The sequence below is a fragment of the Lissotriton helveticus genome, chromosome 4_1 (assembly GCF_964261635.1).
Source record: "Lissotriton helveticus chromosome 4_1, aLisHel1.1, whole genome shotgun sequence".
In the NCBI taxonomy this organism is placed as follows: Eukaryota; Metazoa; Chordata; class Amphibia; order Caudata; family Salamandridae; genus Lissotriton; species Lissotriton helveticus.
In genome coordinates this window covers 1,607,212,327-1,607,235,128 of record NC_136063.1, presented here as the reverse complement: position 1 = coordinate 1,607,235,128, position 22,802 = coordinate 1,607,212,327, and the positions used below count along the sequence as shown (strand labels likewise).

Genomic DNA, 22,802 nt, shown 5'->3' with positions numbered 1-22,802 from the left:
TAGGCTTTCCCCTCTGGAATATTTTCAGTTTAAAAAAGGAGATTAATTCCGATGGTAGAAATCTTAACAGGGCGAGGGAGCAAAAATCTGCCTGCTGAAAGGACTTAAGTGGCTGCAAAATTTGAAATTTCCCACTCTGAGCTTTTCCTGCCAAAACCAACATCTTGGGTATGATCTTATCCAGCAGCAATCTGGCTCCAGGAAGACTTTGTGGATATAGCGTTTAACCAGGCCCAACTGGAGGATTTTGTCTTCCATGAAAAGGACTAAGTCAGAAGGTACAAACTTTAACGGGGGCGACTTGCTTGGTGTATTCGACCTCTGCTCCATAATTGCACCTATGTCACATTCAGCCACGAACATTGAATTTTGATTGGTGCATTACTTTTGGTTTGCATGTTTCGCATTAAAATGTAAAAAATGTATATCTTCTGTCCCTCTTCTTGGATTTTGGTGTTTTGTTTCCATGTTTCATAAAACATATTTCTTAATTTTTAGAAATTGTGCCATAGTAACTAGGGGTTGAGCCCAGGTTTACATTATTGAAACTGTGTGTTTTGCCTGATGGGATTTTGGAACTTAGTACATGGGTATGACTTATCCTTCCTAATTATTAACCCATTTTCTTACAAATGAATTCTTAGCCAAAGTTGTTTGGACATCAGAAGTAAAAAATGATTTTATGTTTGTGAACCAACCAATTCTCTTGCTGTGGTTAACATGTTGCCAATAATGTCAGTCCTCTACTTAGGCATTAGTAAGGCACCCACAAATCTGTATGGTTTAATGTTGTTACCTAGGTCCCTTTGGACAGTAAGTAAGCATTCAAATTGTATGTCCTTTTGAGAAGAGAATCATTCAATGATAAACAGGATTCACCAAGGATTCCTTAAGGATCAGGGCAGCTGCTAACCTCTTGATGTGCAGGCAAAAAGAAGAAACATATGGTTATGGTTAGGAGTGGATCTATCAGTGCTTTTTGTATGCTGCCTCTTCTCGACATTACTATGAGATAAGAAGGAGGTGGGCTCGAGTGTGAGGTACTGTGGAGTGTAGACCATGAGAGAAAACAATGTTTACTGGGATCTTCACCTAGAAACAAGCAAACTGTAGAGTGTGAGAAAATACTCAGAGACAAGACTGAAAAGACCTCTGAGTAGAATTAAAAATACAAAGGAATAAACAATTAAGATAGCCAGATTAACTTACTTGGTTTGGTATTAAATTTTATCCATTCTAATAATTCTTCCTGAGGCACATTGCTAAATTCTCCCATGACGCTCCACTGGCTTCGGAGATTTGTTACTCCTTGTATGGACATTGACACCAATATAAGAAAGACAAAAAACTGGTGTCTAATTTTGCTGGGGAACCATCTAAACATCTGAAAAAGAAAATGTCCACAACTTAATTTGACAGAATATCAATCATTAAAGTACAAGTCAAAAAAATTTAAACCAGACCCTCATTACCATTGTTATTACCAACAGTATATTTATTAATATTGAGGACAATCATAGGTACACCAGTTCTAATCACTCCCACATTAATGATTTTCAGGGTGCATGGCAGTACCAAATTGAATGACGTGGCGAGGGGGAGGCATGTTTTTTTTTATTTTTGGCCATGGCAATAGCTTGCCACTGCATCACTTATAAACCCCTTTGTATAACCTAAAAGGTCGAAAGAAAACTAGGATATGGACCCCAATTACCACTTCCCTGGAGAATAAGTAGGAGAATAGAGGGTAGCCTTTCAGCCGAGGCTTTCTTGGGGGCGGGCCTGGTTCGCCTTTAGGGAATTGCAGCTCACACTTGCACTTTATTTGTTTGGATGTATTGCATACTTTAGAAATATTTGTAAACTTGCTGCTGAATATCTATATTTATTTTAAGGCTTCATGATGAGTTTTTGCTCAGATCTTGTTAACTTATCAAAATATATGAGAATAAAGGTGGGCCGGGGCAGTGGGAGTGAGGTGGCCCTCCTGTACAGAGGATCCGGGGGAAGACAACTGGGCCCGCCTGGGTGGAGTGCGGGCCCTGGTTCGAGGGTACCTCCGGGTGGGGAGCGGGCCAGCTCGGACTCTGAGGTGTCTGCGTGGGATCCTGTGAGGACAGAGTGCCGGACCTGACTTGGTTGGATACATACTGCGGGTGGCCATGACGCGGGACAAGGGCAGTGGCGTTGCCGCAAAACATGGTCCCATTGACAAATTTACTGGACCGGGTGGGGCGGCTGGGGGGCAGCAGGAGTCTGGGCCGGACAATGCGGCGTTGATGGCAGAAATCACTCAGTCCCGGGATATGCTGGACGCTAAAATATTATTAACAAAAAACAATGGCCCAACCCGGAATAGATTATTGGCTCAATGAATCAGTACTCACAGTTAATAATTTTTGTTAACTCAATGAGTGTTAGAATTAATCACCTCTTATAGATTTAATCCAAAAGTATTCATTGCACTTAAAAAGCATCCACCTCAAGAAAACTGATTTATTCAAAAAATATATATATAGGAGTTTTAATGAATTGCTCCAACACAGCGAGAAAAATTTCATATATACATTAGTAAAAATTTCAAAAAACGAACGGTAACAAAGCGAGCAGAGTGCTTCTACAAGGGTGCCGGAAAAAAGAAAGAAAAGGTGGTTTTGAAAGAAAGGGTGTAAGCCTCAACAGAATAGTGACATAAGGTTTTATAAAAGTCGAGAAAACAGTGCTGTACAAAATTCTGCAAAATATAGATTAAGGCCACTGATTGCTTATTTCACTTTTAGCATTTATACATTCTTTGACTGGCATGTATAATGTCTGAAAAAACAGTGGTCCTATTTATTGGAGAAGAGCGTCGACGTTTCGACCCGTCTGGTGGTACAGGGGTAGCTGGGGACCTCGACCTGCGGGTCTTCCTCAGGACGTATATGACACAAACTTCGTACCGTGGTTATAAAAAGCTGTGAGCCTACAATAAATTAAGGCAATATTCAGGTGGGTGCATGAAATTAATACTTAAAAAATGAGAGGTACGTCGACCTCGATTGATTTCTTACCCAGAACTTCTTTATATGGGATGGTCAAGATCCTCCTAGATCTGGATGGTCTTAACAATCTGATTGGTCACAGTCCCACTCCTACAGTTCCTAAGATGGAGTTAATATATTAAGTTGCTAATCTAGATGAATATCTGTAATTGTTGTTTTTCAAACACCATTAATAAAGGCTTACCGAGTTAAAGGTCGTTTGCCTTCCACATAGTTATTCAGTGGATGATGTTGAAGATAGCATATAGGACTTAATCCGTTACTGCAAGGGAACATATAATGAGTGTGTTTAACCGTGATATCATTCAGTAATTTTGATCTATTAGTATGGAGGGTAAAGGGAAAAATTCATACCTTACAGTATTCTTATACTTCATAAGATAGTATAGGTGAGGTTCAATCTCTGCGCCAAGATTTCTGCGAAAACAGGCAGAGATGAGTGTTACCTGGGTTATGTTTGTTTAAAGGAGGTGGCACAGCATATTATAGGTGGCGGATACCTCGTAATCTGTTAATTACCTTTTGGACTCGCAGAATGGCCGCCCTCACTTGGGAATGTTCGCGAAAGTCGACATTATCCAAAACGAAAAAACGGGACGCTGCATGAAAAAACATAAATTCAGGTCAGAGTCGCTGTGGTTGTCTTACAGCCTCAAGGACTCTAATTTGGATAGAATACCGGGAAAATCTTACCGAGTGTGTTTGTATGTTGGCGGCGACTGTTCAAATCCAGGGGTCTCGTAACGCGGTGACGTCACACGGACGTTTTGAGCGCTCGAAGACGAATAGACAAAAAGAAAGGACTCAGTGGAGTTCTCGGTTGGCCCGTGGATATTGTATCTTGTGGACCAAAACACCAAGAGTAGGTCGACGTAGAAAAGGGACTCAGTGTGAATCTTGATGGGCCCATGGTCATTGTATTTAATAATACAATACGTCACGGAAGGTTGAATACTGAATAAGGCGCCCACTCAATAGATCATCTGTTATTTAACACTGCTACTTGTTTGCTGATTTCTTCATATTCATTTAGCCCCCGCTTTATAGTGTCGAATAGATATATAAAGCGGCACTCACGGAGGCTCAATACATGACTGAAGTCTCCTCCTCTGGGGTTTGGTGTTACCTTTTCAAGGACACACCATTTGAGACTATCAGGTGTATGTTCAAATTTTGTAAAATGCTCCACAAGTGGAGCCCCCTGGGTCTTACATTTGATGCGGCTCACGTGTTGCAATATGCGACACTTTACTTTTTGTGTAGTTTGTCCAATATATACGAACCCGCAAGGGCATGTAATCGCATAAATAACTCCACTTGAGTTACAGTTACTGTGTTCTTTTAACTCGTATGTGTAGTTGTTGTGTTTGAAACTTTTAATTTCTTGGGTTAATGGACAAGCTTTACAATTTCCACATTTCACGTGGCCCTTTACTGGTGGGATCCCCCATAGGACAGTTTGACTGGGTGGGTTTTTACTAGGCAGTAGAGCTTTCACAACATAGTCTCTTATATTTTTTGCCTTCTTAAAAGCATGTAATGGCAAAGGGGCATTCCCAATTTCATCAGCGATCATATGCCAGTGTTGGTTAATTATTTTTTTGATCTTGTTACTCTTCGTGGAATAAGTAGTAACGCACACTATCCGATCCTCTTTTTGTTTCTGATTATCTCTCACTTCTAAGAGGTGTTCTCTGTGATTATACCAGGCGCGTTTACGTGCCTGTTTTAAGAGCCTGATCGGGTAGCCTCTATCTATCAGTCGGGATAGGAGGCCTGCTGATTCGCTGAAGAAATCCTCCTTCCTGGTGCAGTTCCTACGCAACCTCAGGAATTGTCCAAAGGGGAGGTTATCCCTGAGGTTGCGTGGATGGTGGCTGCTGTACCGGAGTAAGGTGTTCCGCTCACTACTCTTACGGTATAGGCCGGTGTATAACATACCCTGATCAGCATTGATAGTAATATCCAGAAAACTGATTTTGGACTTATCAAATTCTACGGTGAATTGGATGTCAGTTGACCGTGTATTAAGCCATTCATGAAAAGAAGTTAATTCCTCTGAGGTGCCATTCCATACAATTAAAACGTCATCAATATAACGACGCCATAACCCTATGTGGTTAAGGTAGGGGTTGATATCATTAAGAACATGTGCTTGTTCGAAGGCATCCATAAAGATTATGGCCAGATTGGGGGCAAAGCTTGCCCCCATCGCCACTCCCTTTGTTTGAACATAGTACTTGCCCAGGAAAGTGAACAAATTCTTAGTCATAGCCAGAGTTAAAAGTTGAATGATAAATTCTGTCGGTACATGGTGGGGTGCCGGACGTGAGTTTAGGACTAACTCAATAACTGTCAGTGCTTGCTTTTGCGGAATATTTGTATATAGAGATTGGATGTCCATTGTAGCAAGTAGACTTATACTTGGGTCATATGGGCGTCCATCTAGGAGCTGGATGGTTTGCATCGTATCTTTAAGGTACGTAGCTGTCTCCTCTGCTAAAGGTTTTAAGAATGTATCAATATACTTGCACAGGGGCTCCAGGAGGGAGCCACAACCGGAGATGATCGGTCTGCCCGGTGGATTCTGCATTCTTTTATGAATTTTTGGCAAAGTATAAATGGTAGGTGTTCTGGGATGTTTGTTATTGAGATATTCGTGCTCATGTTTATTGATGAAGCCTAAATCTAATCCTTGTGTGGTAATGGATTTGATTTTCTTTGTTATTTCATTAGTCGGGTCCCCTTTTAATTTAGCATAGTTACCTTCAACTTCTAGCTGGGCAAGAATTTCATTTGTGTATTGGTCATAATTTTGTACGACAATGGCTCCGCCCTTGTCGGCAGGTTTAATTACTATATTGGCATTTTCTTTTAGAGTAGTGAGAGCTATTCGTTCTGCCTTAGTAATGTTATATTTAACATATTGTCTCTCTGACAGAGTGTTCTCTACATCTCTCAATACCAATTGTTCAAAGGCCAAAATCTTTGATGACATTTGGTGAGCAGGGGGGTTGAATTTAGATGGGGGTCTCAGGCCACTTCCAGAGAAAACGGGATTGTGTGGAACTTTTTGAAAATAATGTTTGAGTCTTATTTTTCTAAAGAAGTGATGTAGTTCCACTTTAAGATTAAAGGAATTGGGCATCGAGGTTGGTACAAACGAAAGGCCTTTTTCTAATACACTCTGCTCATCTTGGTCTAGCTCATAGTTTGAGAGATTGATTATTGGATTCTCAGGTTTTCGGACTACCATCTGTAGTGTTGTCTCCTGGTTTGTATCTCTCCTTGTGAGTGTGTCTGACCTCTGCCTTTGGTTTTCCCCCTGCCTCTGTTCCAGTTCTGTGATCTTGGGCCCCTGGGCCTCCCCCAGGGACGTCCTCGTCCTCGTGGTTCCCACCATTGGTCCTGTTCTAAAAAATTGGTTTGGTCTGGATAGTGGTTACCAGAATTGGTTGTGTCAGTGCTAGTGCCTGCTTGTTCGGAGTCACTATCAGTGTTGCTACCAAAAGAGGATCCTGAAAAGGTAGTGAATTGTCTGTATCAGTGTTGCTACCAAAAGAGGATCCTGAAAAGGTAGTGAATTGTCTGTATCCTCGTCTACCTCTACTGGAGTAGGTCCCTGGTTGTTCTCTTATATAATACCCTTCCTGTAGGTATGGGTATACAACCTTTTTATCAAAAAATTTAATGTCTTTGGCTACCTTGTCTAGCTTTGTGGCTTGGGTGTATAAGTCAAATTCACGTATTGTTTTTTCCACACGTTCTAAGGCCTCTTTGGCATTAATTAGGGCTTTGTCTTCGATGATCTCTTTTTTGAGGTCGGCTATTTCTTTTATTAACCTCTCAGCTTCTGTCACAGCTGTCTCGATCCCCAACACCATCCAATGGCGTGAGCATGTATTAGAAACAAAGCTGAAATGTTCTTTAAACCTAGGGTTATCAACAAAAATTGCTGGTTCGTTCCTCACTCTTAACCCTACTGGGATCACGTTTGCTTTAAGATATTTTGCCAAAGTATGCCCGTGGAGTCTCGTTCTTATTAATTTCTTTTCTAGACGTTCTAATTTAGCAACTTTCTCATTTAATGTGATATCAGTGTTGCTAGTATCATTTCCCAATATACCACTAGCTCCTTCTTTGCTCAATAGCTGGTCAATATAGTCTTCCGTGTAAGACAGTGTTTCTTTTTCGGACATGGTATTCAAAAAGACACACTCTGAAACAGATTCACAAACATATAATCCGGTCCCGTAAAAGACGGAAAGACAAAGAGTCAATCAACAGTTATTACATGCGACAATTAGACATTTAGAAAAAACCCTCGCAGGAGTCCCTGCACAAGGTAACCATTATAAAAATGGGGTAACCCAAAACCGGTTGTTGGACCTGGGTAATCGGAATTATTAACAAAAAACAATGGCCCAACCCGGAATAGATTATTGGCTCAATGAATCAGTACTCACAGTTAATAATTTTTGTTAACTCAATGAGTGTTAGAATTAATCACCTCTTATAGATTTAATCCAAAAGTATTCATTGCACTTAAAAAGCATCCACCTCAAGAAAACTGATTTATTCAAAAAATATATATATAGGAGTTTTAATGAATTGCTCCAACACAGCGAGAAAAATTTCATATATACATTAGTAAAAATTTCAAAAAACGAACGGTAACAAAGCGAGCAGAGTGCTTCTACAAGGGTGCCGGAAAAAAGAAAGAAAAGGTGGTTTTGAAAGAAAGGGTGTAAGCCTCAACAGAATAGTGACATAAGGTTTTATAAAAGTCGAGAAAACAGTGCTGTACAAAATTCAGCAAAATATAGATTAAGGCCACTGATTGCTTATTTCACTTTTAGCATTTATACATTCTTTGACTGGCATGTATAATGTCTGAAAAAACAGTGGTCCTATTTATTGGAGAAGAGCGTCGACGTTTCGACCCGTCTGGTGGTACAGGGGTAGCTGGGGACCTCGACCTGCGGGTCTTCCTCAGGACGTATATGACACAAACTTCGTACCGTGGTTATAAAAAGCTGTGAGCCTACAATAAATTAAGGCAATATTCAGGTGGGTGCATGAAATTAATACTTAAAAAATGAGAGGTACGTCGACCTCGATTGATTTCTTACCCAGAACTTCTTTATATGGGATGGTCAAGATCCTCCTAGATCTGGATGGTCTTAACAATCTGATTGGTCACAGTCCCACTCCTACAGTTCCTAAGATGGAGTTAATATATTAAGTTGCTAATCTAGATGAATATCTGTAATTGTTGTTTTTCAAACACCATTAATAAAGGCTTACCGAGTTAAAGGTCGTTTGCCTTCCACATAGTTATTCAGTGGATGATGTTGAAGATAGCATATAGGACTTAATCCGTTACTGCAAGGGAACATATAATGAGTGTGTTTAACCGTGATATCATTCAGTAATTTTGATCTATTAGTATGGAGGGTAAAGGGAAAAATTCATACCTTACAGTATTCTTATACTTCATAAGATAGTATAGGTGAGGTTCAATCTCTGCGCCAAGATTTCTGCGAAAACAGGCAGAGATGAGTGTTACCTGGGTTATGTTTGTTTAAAGGAGGTGGCACAGCATATTATAGGTGGCGGATACCTCGTAATCTGTTAATTACCTTTTGGACTCGCAGAATGGCCGCCCTCACTTGGGAATGTTCGCGAAAGTCGACATTATCCAAAACGAAAAAACAGGACGCTGCATGAAAAAACATAAATTCAGGTCAGAGTCGCTGTGGTTGTCTTACAGCCTCAAGGACTCTAATTTGGATAGAATACCGGGAAAATCTTACCGAGTGTGTTTGTATGTTGGCGGCGACTGTTCAAATCCAGGGGTCTCGTAACGCGGTGACGTCACACGGACGTTTTGAGCGCTCGAAGACGAATAGACAAAAAGAAAGGACTCAGTGGAGTTCTCGGTTGGCCCGTGGATATTGTATCTTGTGGACCAAAACACCAAGAGTAGGTCGACGTAGAAAAGGGACTCAGTGTGAATCTTGATGGGCCCATGGTCATTGTATTTAATAATACAATACGTCACGGAAGGTTGAATACTGAATAAGGCGCCCACTCAATAGATCATCTGTTATTTAACACTGCTACTTGTTTGCTGATTTCTTCATATTCATTTAGCCCCCGCTTTATAGTGTCGAATAGATATATAAAGCGGCACTCACGGAGGCTCAATACATGACTGAAGTCTCCTCCTCTGGGGTTTGGTGTTACCTTTTCAAGGACACACCATTTGAGACTATCAGGTGTATGTTCAAATTTTGTAAAATGCTCCACAAGTGGAGCCCCCTGGGTCTTACATTTGATGCGGCTCACGTGTTGCAATATGCGACACTTTACTTTTTGTGTAGTTTGTCCAATATATACGAACCCGCAAGGGCATGTAATCGCATAAATAACTCCACTTGAGTTACAGTTACTGTGTTCTTTTAACTCGTATGTGTAGTTGTTGTGTTTGAAACTTTTACTTTCTTGGGTTAATGGACAAGCTTTACAATTTCCACATTTCAAATAGCCGACCTCAAAAAAGAGATCATCGAAGACAAAGCCCTAATTAATGCCAAAGAGGCCTTAGAACGTGTGGAAAAAACAATACGTGAATTTGACTTATACACCCAAGCCACAAAAGCTAGACAAGGTAGCCAAAGACATTAAATTTTTTGATAAAAAGGTTGTATACCCATACCTACAGGAAGGGTATTATATAAGAGAACAACCAGGGACCTACTCCAGTAGAGGTAGACGAGGATACAGACAATTCACTACCTTTTCAGGATCCTCTTTTGGTAGCAACACTGATAGTGACTCCGAACAAGCAGGCACTAGCACTGACACAACCAATTCTGGTAACCACTATCCAGACCAAACCAATTCTTTAGAACAGGACCAATGGTGGGAACCACGAGGACGAGGACGTCCCTGGGGGAGGCCCAGGGGCCCAAGATCACAGAACTGGAACAGAGGCAGGGGGAAAACCAAAGGCAGAGGTCAGACACACTCACACGGAGAGATACAAACCAGGAGACAACACTACAGATGGTAGTCCGAAAACCTGAGAATCCAATAATCAATCTCTCAAACTATGAGCTAGACCAAGATGAGCAGAGTGTATTAGAAAAAGGCCTTTCGTTTGTACCAACCTCGATGCCCAATTCCTTTAATCTTAAAGTGGAACTACATCACTTCTTTAGAAAAATAAGACTCAAACATTATTTTCAAAAAGTTCCACACAATCCCGTTTTCTCTGGAAGTGGCCTGAGACCCCCATCTAAATTCAACCCCCCTGCTCACCAAATGTCATCAAAGATTTTGGCCTTTGAACAATTGGTATTGAGAGATGTAGAGAACACTCTGTCAGAGAGACAATATGTTAAATATAACATTACTAAGGCAGAACGAATAGCTCTCACTACTCTAAAAGAAAATGCCAATATAGTAATTAAACCTGCCGACAAGGGCGGAGCCATTGTCGTACAAAATTATGACCAATACACAAATGAAATTCTTGCCCAGCTAGAAGTTGAAGGTAACTATGCTAAATTAAAAGGGGACCCGACTAATGAAATAACAAAGAAAATCAAATCCATTACCACACAAGGATTAGATTTAGGCTTCATCAATAAACATGAGCACGAATATCTCAATAACAAACATCCCAGAACACCTACCATTTATACTTTGCCAAAAATTCATAAAAGAATGCAGAATCCACCGGGCAGACCGATCATCTCCGGTTGTGGCTCCCTCCTGGAGCCCCTGTGCAAGTATATTGATACATTCTTAAAACCTTTAGCAGAGGAGACAGCTACGTACCTTAAAGATACGATGCAAACCATCCAGCTCCTAGATGGACGCCCATATGACCCAAGTATAAGTCTACTTGCTACAATGGACATCCAATCTCTATATACAAATATTCCGCAAAAGCAAGCACTGACAGTTATTGAGTTAGTCCTAAACTCACGTCCGGCACCCCACCATGTACCGACAGAATTTATCATTCAACTTTTAACTCTGGCTATGACTAAGAATTTTTTCACTTTCCTGGGCAAGTACTATGTTCAAACAAAGGGAGTGGCGATGGGGGCAAGCTTTGCCCCCAATCTGGCCATAATCTTTATGGATGCCTTCGAACAAGCACATGTTCTTAATGATATCAACCCCTACCTTAACCACATAGGGTTATGGCGTCGTTATATTGATGACGTTTTAATTGTATGGAATGGCACCTCAGAGGAATTAACTTCTTTTCATGAATGGCTTAATACACGGTCAACTGACATCCAATTCACCGTAGAATTTGATAAGTCCAAAATCAGTTTTCTGGATATTACTATCAATGCTGATCACGGTATGTTATACACCGGCCTATACCGTAAGAGTAGTGAGCGGAACACCTTACTCCGGTACAGCAGCCACCATCCACGCAACCTCAGGGATAACCTCCCCTTTGGACAATTCCTGAGGTTGCGTAGGAACTGCACCAGGAAGGAGGATTTCTTCAGCGAATCAGCAGGCCTCCTATCCAGACTGATAGATAGAGGCTACCCGATCAGGCTCTTAAAACAGGCACGTAAACGCGCCTGGTATAATCACAGAGAACACCTCTTAGAAGTGAGAGATAATCAGAAACAAAAAGAGGATCGGATAGTGTGCGTTACTACTTATTCCACGAAGAGTAACAAGATCAAAAAAATAATTAACCAACACTGGCATATGATCGCTGATGAAATTGGGAATGCCCCTTTGCCATTACATGCTTTTAAGAAGGCAAAAAATATAAGAGACTATGTTGTGAAAGCTCTACTGCCTAGTAAAAACCCACCCAGTCAAACTGTCCTATGGGGGATCCCACCAGTAAAGGGCCACGTGAAATGTGGAAATTGTAAAGCTTGTCCATTAACCCAAGAAATTAAAAGTTTCAAACACAACAACTACACATACGAGTTAAAAGAACACAGTAACTGTAACTCAAGTGGAGTTATTTATGCGATTACATGCCCTTGCGGGTTCGTATATATTGGACAAACTACACAAAAAGTAAAGTGTCGCATATTGCAACACATGAGCCGCATCAAATGTAAGACCCAGGGGGCTCCACTTGTGGAGCATTTTACAAAATTTGAACATACACCTGATAGTCTCAAATGGTGTGTCCTTGAAAAGGTAACACCAAACCCCAGAGGAGGAGACTTCAGTCATGTATTGAGCCTCCGTGAGTGCCGCTTTATATATCTATTCGACACTATAAAGCGGGGGCTAAATGAATATGAAGAAATCAGCAAACAAGTAGCAGTGTTAAATAACAGATGATCTATTGAGTGGGCGCCTTATTCAGTATTCAACCTTCCGGGACGTATTGTATTATTAAATACAATGACCATGGGCCCATCAAGATTCACACTGAGTCCCTTTTCTACGTCGACCTACTCTTGGTGTTTTGGTCCACAAGATACAATATCCACGGGCCAACCGAGAACTCCACTGAGTCCTTTCTTTTTGTCTATTCGTCTTCGAGCGCTCAAAACGTCCGTGTGACGTCACCGCGTTACGAGACCCCTGGATTTGAACAGTCGCCGCCAACATACAAACACACTCGGTAAGATTTTCCCGGTATTCTATCCAAATTAGAGTCCTTGAGGCTGTAAGACAACCACAGCGACTCTGACCTGAATTTATGTTTTTTCATGCAGCGTCCCGTTTTTTCGTTTTGGATAATGTCGACTTTCGCGAACATTCCCAAGTGAGGGCGGCCATTCTGCGAGTCCAAAAGGTAATTAACAGATTACGAGGTATCCGCCACCTATAATATGCTGTGCCACCTCCTTTAAACAAACATAACCCAGGTAACACTCATCTCTGCCTGTTTTCGCAGAAATCTTGGCGCAGAGATTGAACCTCACCTATACTATCTTATGAAGTATAAGAATACTGTAAGGTATGAATTTTTCCCTTTACCCTCCATACTAATAGATCAAAATTACTGAATGATATCACGGTTAAACACACTCATTATATGTTCCCTTGCAGTAACGGATTAAGTCCTATATGCTATCTTCAACATCATCCACTGAATAACTATGTGGAAGGCAAACGACCTTTAACTCGGTAAGCCTTTATTAATGGTGTTTGAAAAACAACAATTACAGATATTCATCTAGATTAGCAACTTAATATATTAACTCCATCTTAGGAACTGTAGGAGTGGGACTGTGACCAATCAGATTGTTAAGACCATCCAGATCTAGGAGGATCTTGACCATCCCATATAAAGAAGTTCTGGGTAAGAAATCAATCGAGGTCGACGTACCTCTCATTTTTTAAGTATTAATTTCATGCACCCACCTGAATATTGCCTTAATTTATTGTAGGCTCACAGCTTTTTATAACCACGGTACGAAGTTTGTGTCATATACGTCCTGAGGAAGACCCGCAGGTCGAGGTCCCCAGCTACCCCTGTACCACCAGACGGGTCGAAACGTCGACGCTCTTCTCCAATAAATAGGACCACTGTTTTTTCAGACATTATACATGCCAGTCAAAGAATGTATAAATGCTAAAAGTGAAATAAGCAATCAGTGGCCTTAATCTATATTTTGCTGAATTTTGTACAGCACTGTTTTCTCGACTTTTATAAAACCTTATGTCACTATTCTGTTGAGGCTTACACCCTTTCTTTCAAAACCACCTTTTCTTTCTTTTTTCCGGCACCCTTGTAGAAGCACTCTGCTCGCTTTGTTACCGTTCGTTTTTTGAAATGTTTAGTAATGTATATATGAAATGTTTCTCGCTGTGTTGGAGCAATTCATTAAAACTCCTATATATATATTTTTTGAATAAATCAGTTTTCTTGAGGTGGATGCTTTTTAAGTGCAATGAATACTTTTGGATTAAATCTATAAGAGGTGATTAATTCTAAGACTCATTGAGTTAACAAAAATTATTAACTGTGAGTACTGATTCATTGAGCCAATAATCTATTCCGGGTTGGGCCATTGTTTTTTGTTAATAATTCCGATTACCCAGGTCCAACAACCGGTTTTGGGTTACCCCATTTTTATAATGGACGCTAAAATAGGCGCAGTAGACTCGGATGTCATGCTACTGCATCAAGACTTGCAGAATGCCACGTCCTGCATTACGGAGGCAGTGACTCGGATTTCAGGGGTAGAGGACGACGTCGCGGCCCTGAAGCGCAAGGTGGCCAGTATGGTAAGCACTCAGAAGGGCCTGGCACTTTGAGCCGAGGATGCGGAGGGGCGGGCTCAGGGGAACAATCTCGGGCTCAGGGGAACAATCTGCGCTTTGTCGGTTTTCCGGAGGGCTGCGAAAAAGGCAATATGGAGGGTTTCTTGACGCAGTTGTTTGAAAGCTCGCTCACCCCTGATGCCATATCCCGGTGTTTCGTGATAGAGCGGGCCCACAGAGCTCTCAAGCAGAAACCTCCGGTAGGGGCCCCCCGCGGCCTGTGATCGCCAAACTTTTGAATTACCATGACCGTGATGCCATACTGAAACAGGCCAGGGCCAAGAAACCCTTGCTCTATGAGAACCAGGGCATCTTGATCTTTCCGGATTATACCCGCTTAGTACAGCAGCAGCGGCAGTCGTTCATGGCCGCCAAGGCCCGTCTCAGAGACCTCCAGCTTCCATATGCCTTGCTGTTCCCGGCCCGCCTGTGGGTGGTGTTCCAATCGCGCACCCACTTCTTTGATACTCCAGAGAAGGTGTTCAAGTGGACTGATGAAACAGTGAAGGTGAGAGTGCACACACCGCCGGGTCTGGAGTCGGATTCTTCTCTGAGCGATTTAGGCCCAGATCGCTGTACTGGGGTGAATGTATGACATTGTTCTGCATTCTGTCCATCAACTGTTGTTTGTCACCCCGAGTGGGACGGGTATGCTCAGACGTGAATCCTGTGCTCTCCACGGCACTGGAGTCAAGCTATCCTATCCAAACTTCCCCCAGACTGGAGGCACGTGGAGGTAGTGGTGTTTCACAAGCCGGGCTGACCCCCGGAACATCATGGCTCCTACCATCCAATTTCTCTTCTGAACGTGGAGGCCAAAGTCCTGGCCAAAGCGTTGGCCAACCGGCTGCTGCCTAATATATCTGTGCTTGTACACCCAGCTCAGGCCGGCTTCATGCCCCAAAGGGCGACCAGGCACAATGTAAGGCAGGCACATGTGGCGGTGGCGGCGGTTTGATGCACTGGGAAGCAGGACGCACTTCTCCTTGCCGATATGGACAGGGCGTTTGACTCGCTGAGCTGTGTCTATCTGTTCGCGCTCCTGCCCCGACTTAACCTCGGGCCTCGCTTCCTGTCCTACCTGCAACTTCTCTACACTGATCTGACGACTTCAGTTCGAGTGGCGGGAGAAATCTCTTCCAGATTTCCCATTAGGTGTGGCACCCGGCAGGGTTGCCCTCTCTTACCATACTTGTTCTCCCTGGCTATGGAGCCGTTGGCGGCGTGTGTGTGCATTGTTGCGCAATTGAGTGGGCGCTGGGGCTGTCCGATAGGATCGCGCTGTAAGCGGATGATGTCTTTTTCTTCCTTACGGATCTCAATAGGTTGGGCCGCGCCTCCAGCGGATAATGCAGATTTTCCGAGAAGCGTCGGGGCTTTACATGAACCCTCGCAAGTCTACACTATCGGTGCTGGGGAGAGGTCAAGAGTGGGCGATTGGGCATCTACACTTGAGGTTCTGTGAATTCTGAACCCGTGGGTCACATTTTGTGTATGGCAGCCATTTTGTGGTTGCCCTCACATAGGCCGATGACGGTGGCTGAACTAGTCTTTTAAGGACATGTACACCTTAGCTCGAGTATGTGCTGACTCCTGTTTGACCTGAGTGAACTGACCCTGTTGCCTGAAGCTGAACTTGTTAAACCAGTTCCTGCCCTTTAGCTGATCAAGATTAAGGATCAGAGCACAGGACATCATAAAGTTTTACTGCACACAAACATGCCTTATCCTACTTCTATCTGTTTCTGTTTCTTCTTTTATGGTCTATTTACGATATGGGTTGTGGTCCTTTTTATTATGGGTTTGTCCGGCTTGTCTAAAGAAGAATGTTGGGTTTGTTCAATGATTGATTATGGGCCGGACAACTGCAAAATGGGTTTGTCGTCATGCAATACTTTCATTGTGGAAACATGTGATTGGTTAAACTGTAAACAAGGAATGTTTGCCTGAAGCATAATGTTTGGCATAAAAAGGGATGACTTGCTTTGTAAAGTTGAGCAGTCTCCTGAGAACTCATACCGTGATGATTTCTAGGACTTCTGTTACTGGCTGCAGCCAATAAATTTGATCTTTGATGCCACTCAGAAGTATCCTGTGTCTCTGTATTCTAAGACAGGTGAACCCGAAGACTTTGGGCGTGCCCCTGGCGCCGCTGGGTTCTAAAACCCGGTTCTTCAGTTGGCGCTTCCAACGTGGGGCGACTTCAGCGGTACCGGTCCAAGCCTGAAGATCGTGAGGAGCTTCGTGAGGAAATTCTGGAGGACGGCCACCACTTCATCGACCCCGGCATGTCGAACGTGGACTGAAGGTCTTTGCTGCGAGGCTTCCCGCTTTCCTGACGGCTACGAAGGACTGCTGCCCTGACTGTCGCCCTGTCTTGGACCCATTTGTGATGCTTTGTACGGCGAGATGATAGACGGGTCTTCTGGTGGCGTGACTGATACCTCAATTAAGTATAAGTGGGTCGCTCCCAGTCCTTAGTTTTTGGTTCCTTGGTTCTTAGTTTGTTTGGTCCTTAGTTTTGATTTGAAAATTGCAATTTCAAAAGCCGAGGGAGTCGTATATTTGCGAGACTAACGTTGTAGATAATCCCTTGAAGTTTGAAGCTAGATTAGTGAGCGAAGATGCCTAGTCTTAGAAAAATTAGGAGGATATTCTGTTGTGGTTGTAACAGGGATTCCAGATTGGAGGATTCATGTCCGATACCTCCAGTTGGAACTCCGACTTATGAGCTCTATTCTAAACACGGCGTGGGCCCCATTACGTTTAATGAAGTATGGGTCCGCTATACTAGAAAAGATGGCGTCTTACAATGGCCCCAACATGGTAGCTTTGATACAGAGATTTTAGACAATTTGGAAACTAATTTAGGAAGAAAGCCCGGCCGGCAATGTTTGACTCCTTTCGCCTTTGGCGTAAAGAAGCCAGACAACGATAAATTAAACAAGCTAAAGGAGATAAAAGAGAAAAGGATGTATCAATAATGCAAGCTGCTAGGCAGTTTAAAGAAAACGAAGAAGATAAAGCAATTGAGGTGTCAGATAGGCAACATAATATGGCTATTGATAAATGTTATCCAGCTTTGCCATCTCTTCTTGAGAATGCAACGAAGGACCCTGAGAAGGATCCTTTGATGTCACATTTGTTGAGATTACCACCCCCTTATGCACAGAGTGCTACGGCACGTCCGCAACCTCTAGTTGCACAACCTCTTGTTGCTGTTCAGCCACCGGCTCCTCCTCAGCTGGTTCTTCCTCCTACGGCGCAGCCTCCTCTGGGGCCGCCGACATTGCTATCGGTTTTGTCTGGAACTACTTTGCCTTATTCTCCTGTACCTTCAACTTCTCTTGCTACTAACCCTACACTTCTATCACCTCAAAATACTTTGTCTCCTGTCCTTATGACAGCTTCTCCTTCTGCTCGACAACGAATGACTGATACTGTTATTGGTCTTTTGTCTCCTTTCTTTGGGTCATTTAATATGACCCCTGTTTCTGCGCGTAAACAAATGCGTAGTCAGCTACCTGGTCCCGAAGAGCGGGCAGTGTTAGATCTCTTGGCTCGCAGATGGGTTTCGAATGTTTCGAGGTATAACTTAGAGTCAGTTATGGATGTTTTCCTGCAGTGGGAAGCACCCAAGCAAAGATATGTGTTTGATGTAATGTGTACTTTCCTCCGTGAGGAATGGGCAGATAATGATTTGGGTTCAGTTCCCGTAGAGTTGCTAAATGTCCAGTCTGAGTTTGCGAAAGGGACGCAGTTGCGATAGTACTTGCGTTTAGAAGCAATTTCCCCTCTCAGCGATTGTTTGAGCCTGATTCCGCAGTCAGGAGAAAGGTACGACAATATCCAATGAGAGAGGTTCCCCCAGTTTGGAGAGAAGGGGACGCAAACGCTAATCCGCCTGTTCTGCCTCATTTTCAGAGAGTATGGGTACATGTGCCATGGAAGAGAGTAGAAGTTTTGGCCCTTAAACAGTCTTTACCTGATCCCCGTAAGAATCCGGCTGGCTATTACAAAGAATTGTCCCAGACAGTTGACGCATGCATTATGAATTTAGCCGACATAGATATGCTATTGGGTAATGTAGTACCTCAACCTCTATGGGCAAAGATTCGTCATGAGGATCATGCGGTTGAATTAGGTGACTCATGGCTCAATATTGCTGCTGCGGACGCTAGACAAGTTGGTGGTTCTAAGCCTGAGCCTCTAGTGGCAGATCTACCTGGCAGAATTATAAATCTTATGAAAACGATGATGCCAGCGTTACGAGTGAATTGGGACAAGTTAGCGGCATACAAAAAGAAGAAAGATGAAAGTGTGTCAGATTTCTTCACTAGGTTTGAAGAAACATTTATAGATCATAGTGGTCAGGACATGAGTACGGAAGGTGGACAAAGATTGTTCGTAGATAAGTTTGTCTTTAATTTACTTCCAGAGCTTTGTAACAAGTTGAAGGACTCAGAGTTCATGGGTTATTTCTTCGTCGGCTCAGATATTGGCGACTGCACAGTACTACGAGAATAGGGATAAGGATGAGAAAGATAGAGTAGAGAAGAAGACTAAAGACTTGAAGACAAAGGTCCTTTTGCAGCAGGCGTATCCGCCTCGCTCGAATCAGCAAGAGTCACAACAACGTCCACAGTTTCAGCAACCTCCACAGTTTCAGAGAATATCACAGAAGCCTGAGTATTTTGCTCCAAGACCACCTTTGGGTCTGAATCAGTGTGCGTATTGTATGGAGGAAGGTCATTACAAGAATGAGTGTCCTGTTTTACTGCAGCGCTCGAGTGGTATGCCGGCCCCAAGAGGTCGTGGTGGTTTCCAGCAAGTATCTAGAGGTAGAGGACGTGGTGCGTTTCCTCAGAACGAACGTTCTTTTCCTCCTCAGAGTTCAATGAATTATTTTGATCAGCAGAATGTACAGACTGGCAGATCTACGCAATACTACACTAACGATTATTATGTTGAAAATGAGGGTATTAGTTATAATGATTGCTAGGACAGCCATGGACAAAGAGAGGGAGTAGTGTCGGTTCCAGTAGATCAGAGTGGGCCTTATGTTGCAGTAGTTACATCAGGTGTGGTAGCGCCTTTACTTTTGGATACTGGTGCAGCAAAGAGTTCTCTCATGCACTCTAAACTCCCTGGCGCACCTTTGTCTGGCTTAACAAATGTTTTGGCAGGATTTTCTGGCGCCCCGGTACGTAATCCAGTTTCTAGTCCTTTGTCTCTTTCCATTGGGCCTTGTGAATTGGAAGCACCCCTTATTCTAACGACAGGTTGTGGTGAGAATTTGTTGGGTTTGGATTTGTTAGAAAGATTGCATGCGACATTGTATTGTTCTCCTTCGGGAGTACATCTTACATTGGGTAAGAAAGTGATCTCTCCAATGTATTTATCTAAAGATCGACTTCATCTGGAATTGCGTTCTCTCCCTGATACTCTTTGGGCTACTGGTCCTAATGATGTGGGTCTTTTGGAGATTCCACCCTATGTTGTTACGCTCAAATCGAATGTTAAATTGCCACGTATTCCCCAATATCAGATTTCGAGTGATGGTGAAAGAGCGCTTTTTAGCGATTATCTGTGATTTGATTGAGAAAGGTGTGATTGAAGAAACGAGAGGTAATGTGTGTAACAGTCCTGTTTTGCCTGTCCTGAAACGCACTGACTCTTCTCAGCCACCTGTTTACAGGTTTGTGATCGATCTTAGAGAGGTTAACAAGATTGTTGTGCCACAGTTTCCAGTTGTTCCGGATATTACTGCTTTGTTGACTTTGATCCCTGCTTCAGCTGCCTGGTTTTCAGTCATAGACTTGAAAAATGCTTTCTTCAGTATTCCAATTGCTGAGGAGAGTAGAGATATTTTTGGCTTCTCTTTAGGAGGCCGAAGCTTCCGGTTTAAGAGAACTCCCCAAGGCTATTGTGAAAGTCCCTCCATTTATAGTCAGGCTTTAAAAACTCAGCTCAATACTCTTGTGTTACCTGCTGGTGCTGCTCTTATACAGTATGTGGATGATCTGTTAGTGGCCGCTGATGATGAGAAAACTTGTAAAGAAGCTACTCTTTCTTTGTTGCGACATTTGTCGGACTTGCATCATAAAGTGTCACCTTCTAAAATGCAGTATTGTCGCCAAGAAGTGACCTACTTAGGTCATCTCTTGTCAAAGGAGGGAAGAAGGTTGACCCCAGAACGAATTCAAGCGATTGCGCAAATGACTGTACCAAGCACACAGAGAGAAGTGCGTGCTTTCTTGGGTATCACGTCGTATTGTAGACAGTGGATTCCAAATTTCTCTCTATTGGCGAAACCTCTGTTGGCTTTGACTTGTAAAGATACACCGAATCCTCTTCCGTGGTCTGACGATTGTCAGAAAAGTTTTTCTGAATTGCGTGATGCGTTGTGTTCTGCTCCAGTGTTGGGTACTCCTGACTACAGTAAGCCTTTTACACTCTATGTTCACGAGAGAGAGGGTTGTGCATTGTCAGTTTTGACTCAACAGTTTGGTGATAAGCAGCGTCCATGTGCGTATTTCTCGTCAACTTTAGATCCGGTAGCTAGAGCGTTGCCAAGCTGTTTGAGAGCTACAGCGGCAGCGGCTGTTTCCATCCGACAGTCTGCTGGATTGGTGATGGATAATACGTTGGTTGTGATGGTTCCACATGCAGTGGATACTTTATTAAATTGAACCAAGACTCAGCACCTTACTAGTGCGAAGTTGTCGGGTTATGAGTTGATGCTTTTGGCTAATCATGTGCACATCAAGCAGTGTAATGTATTGAATCCAGCAACATTGTTGCCGATTTCTGTGGATACAGATGGTCAGGAACAGCATGATTGTTTTTTGAGGACGGAAGAGGAAACGAAGGGTAGAGTCAATCTGAAAGACACTCCTCTTTTGGATCCTGATGGTACGCTATGGGTTGATGGGTCATGCTACAAGCTCTCGAATGGTGATACGACTGCAGCATATGCCGTGACGACATTATGCACAATTGTTGAAACTGCACGAGTGATCTATAATTCGGCACAAGCAGCAGAATTGATTGCATTAACGAGAGCGTGTATTCTGTCTGAGGGCAAGAGAGTGAATGTGTATACCGATAGCCAGTACGCGTTTGGTGTTGCACACAGTTTTGGACGCGTGTGGAAAGAAAGGGGATTTCTCACATCCCATGGGACTAAGATTCAACATGGGCAGTTGGTGAATGAGCTTCTTGAGTCACTTACTTTGCTGAAGCAAGTTGCGATTGTGAAGTGTAGTGCTCACCGGAAGGTTACGGATGATGTTGGTTGAGGTAATGCATTTGCGGATGAAGTTGCGAAAGAAACAGCAAAAAATGTGATGAGTCGAATGTATGTTGCAGGCCCTGCGAGATGGATTGGTGCAGTTGGAATGTGTGAAGATACGATCGAGAGTGTGAAATCAATCCAGGCTGAAGCCACTGAAAATGAAAAGAGTGTGTGGAGAGAAACTACGGGAAGATTGGATTCGACTGGTTGTTGGGTTGAGTTATCAGAACACCAAAGATGGATGTTGCCAAATGCGTATGTGCTTGCGGTGGTTACGATGGCACATGGGTTGTCTCACATTAGTGCGAAAGGAATTTGTAAGTTGTTGGCTCCAGTATGGCAGAATGCTGGAATTCCAAAATGTGCTGAGATTGTGGTCAAGAATTGTATGGTGTGTTTGATGTATAATCCAGGTAAGGGAACTCCAACTCCAGCTGGTCACTTTGGGCCTCCGACGTATCCGTTCGAGGTTCTGCAATTGGATTTTATCCACATGGAAAGGTGCAACAATCTGAAATACGTCCTCGTAGTTGTTTGTGCCTTTTCTAGATGGGTAGAGGCATTTCCCCTAAAAGATATTACTGCCTCGTCCACAGCTAAAGTCTTGCTCAAAGAATATTTCCCTAGGTTCGGATTGCCAAGGATGGTGTGGAGTGATAATGGAAGTGAGTTTGTGGGGAAGATCATGAAGAGAGTGTGTGAGGTTTTGGGCATAAAACAGAAATTCCATGCTGCGAATCACCCCCAATCAGCTGGACTAGTGGAATGTTACAATGGCACTTTGAAGCTAAAGTTAGCCAAAATTCAGGTGAGTTCTGGTCTCCAATGGCCCGATGCTTTGCCGTTGGCACTTTTGTCAACTAGAACTACAGTGCATTCCCGAATCGGACTTAGTCCATATGAAATAGTTTTTGGACGCCCGGCGAATGTGTGGGAAGTGCCGAGGCCAGTGAAGTTTAGTGACATCGAGTATCCTGTGTTGGTGGACTATTTGTATGACCTGATGGCTAAATTGCGTGTCTTGCATCAACAGGTTCACGATAACTCGCCACCAGCATCTGTGGACCCAGCTTACACCATCAATCCCGGTGACTGGGTCCTCGTGAAAAATTTTCAACGAACCAAAAACGAGCAGCCCCGCTGGACCGGCCCCCACCAGGTGCTCCTGTTGACAAGAA

General features: G+C 43.1%; 1 protein-coding gene across 1 annotated transcript in view; it reads right to left on the bottom strand.

The window, feature by feature from the left end:
* DPY19L1 (dpy-19 like C-mannosyltransferase 1) overlaps positions 1 to 22,802 on the bottom strand; it is a 543,661-nt gene that overhangs the window by 86,406 nt on the left and 434,453 nt on the right. Inside the window, exon 19 of the mRNA XM_078688229.1 lies at positions 1,210 to 1,384. Coding sequence (XP_078544355.1) covers positions 1,210 to 1,384 — 175 coding nt within the window. The remainder of the gene's footprint in view (positions 1 to 1,209; positions 1,385 to 22,802) is intronic.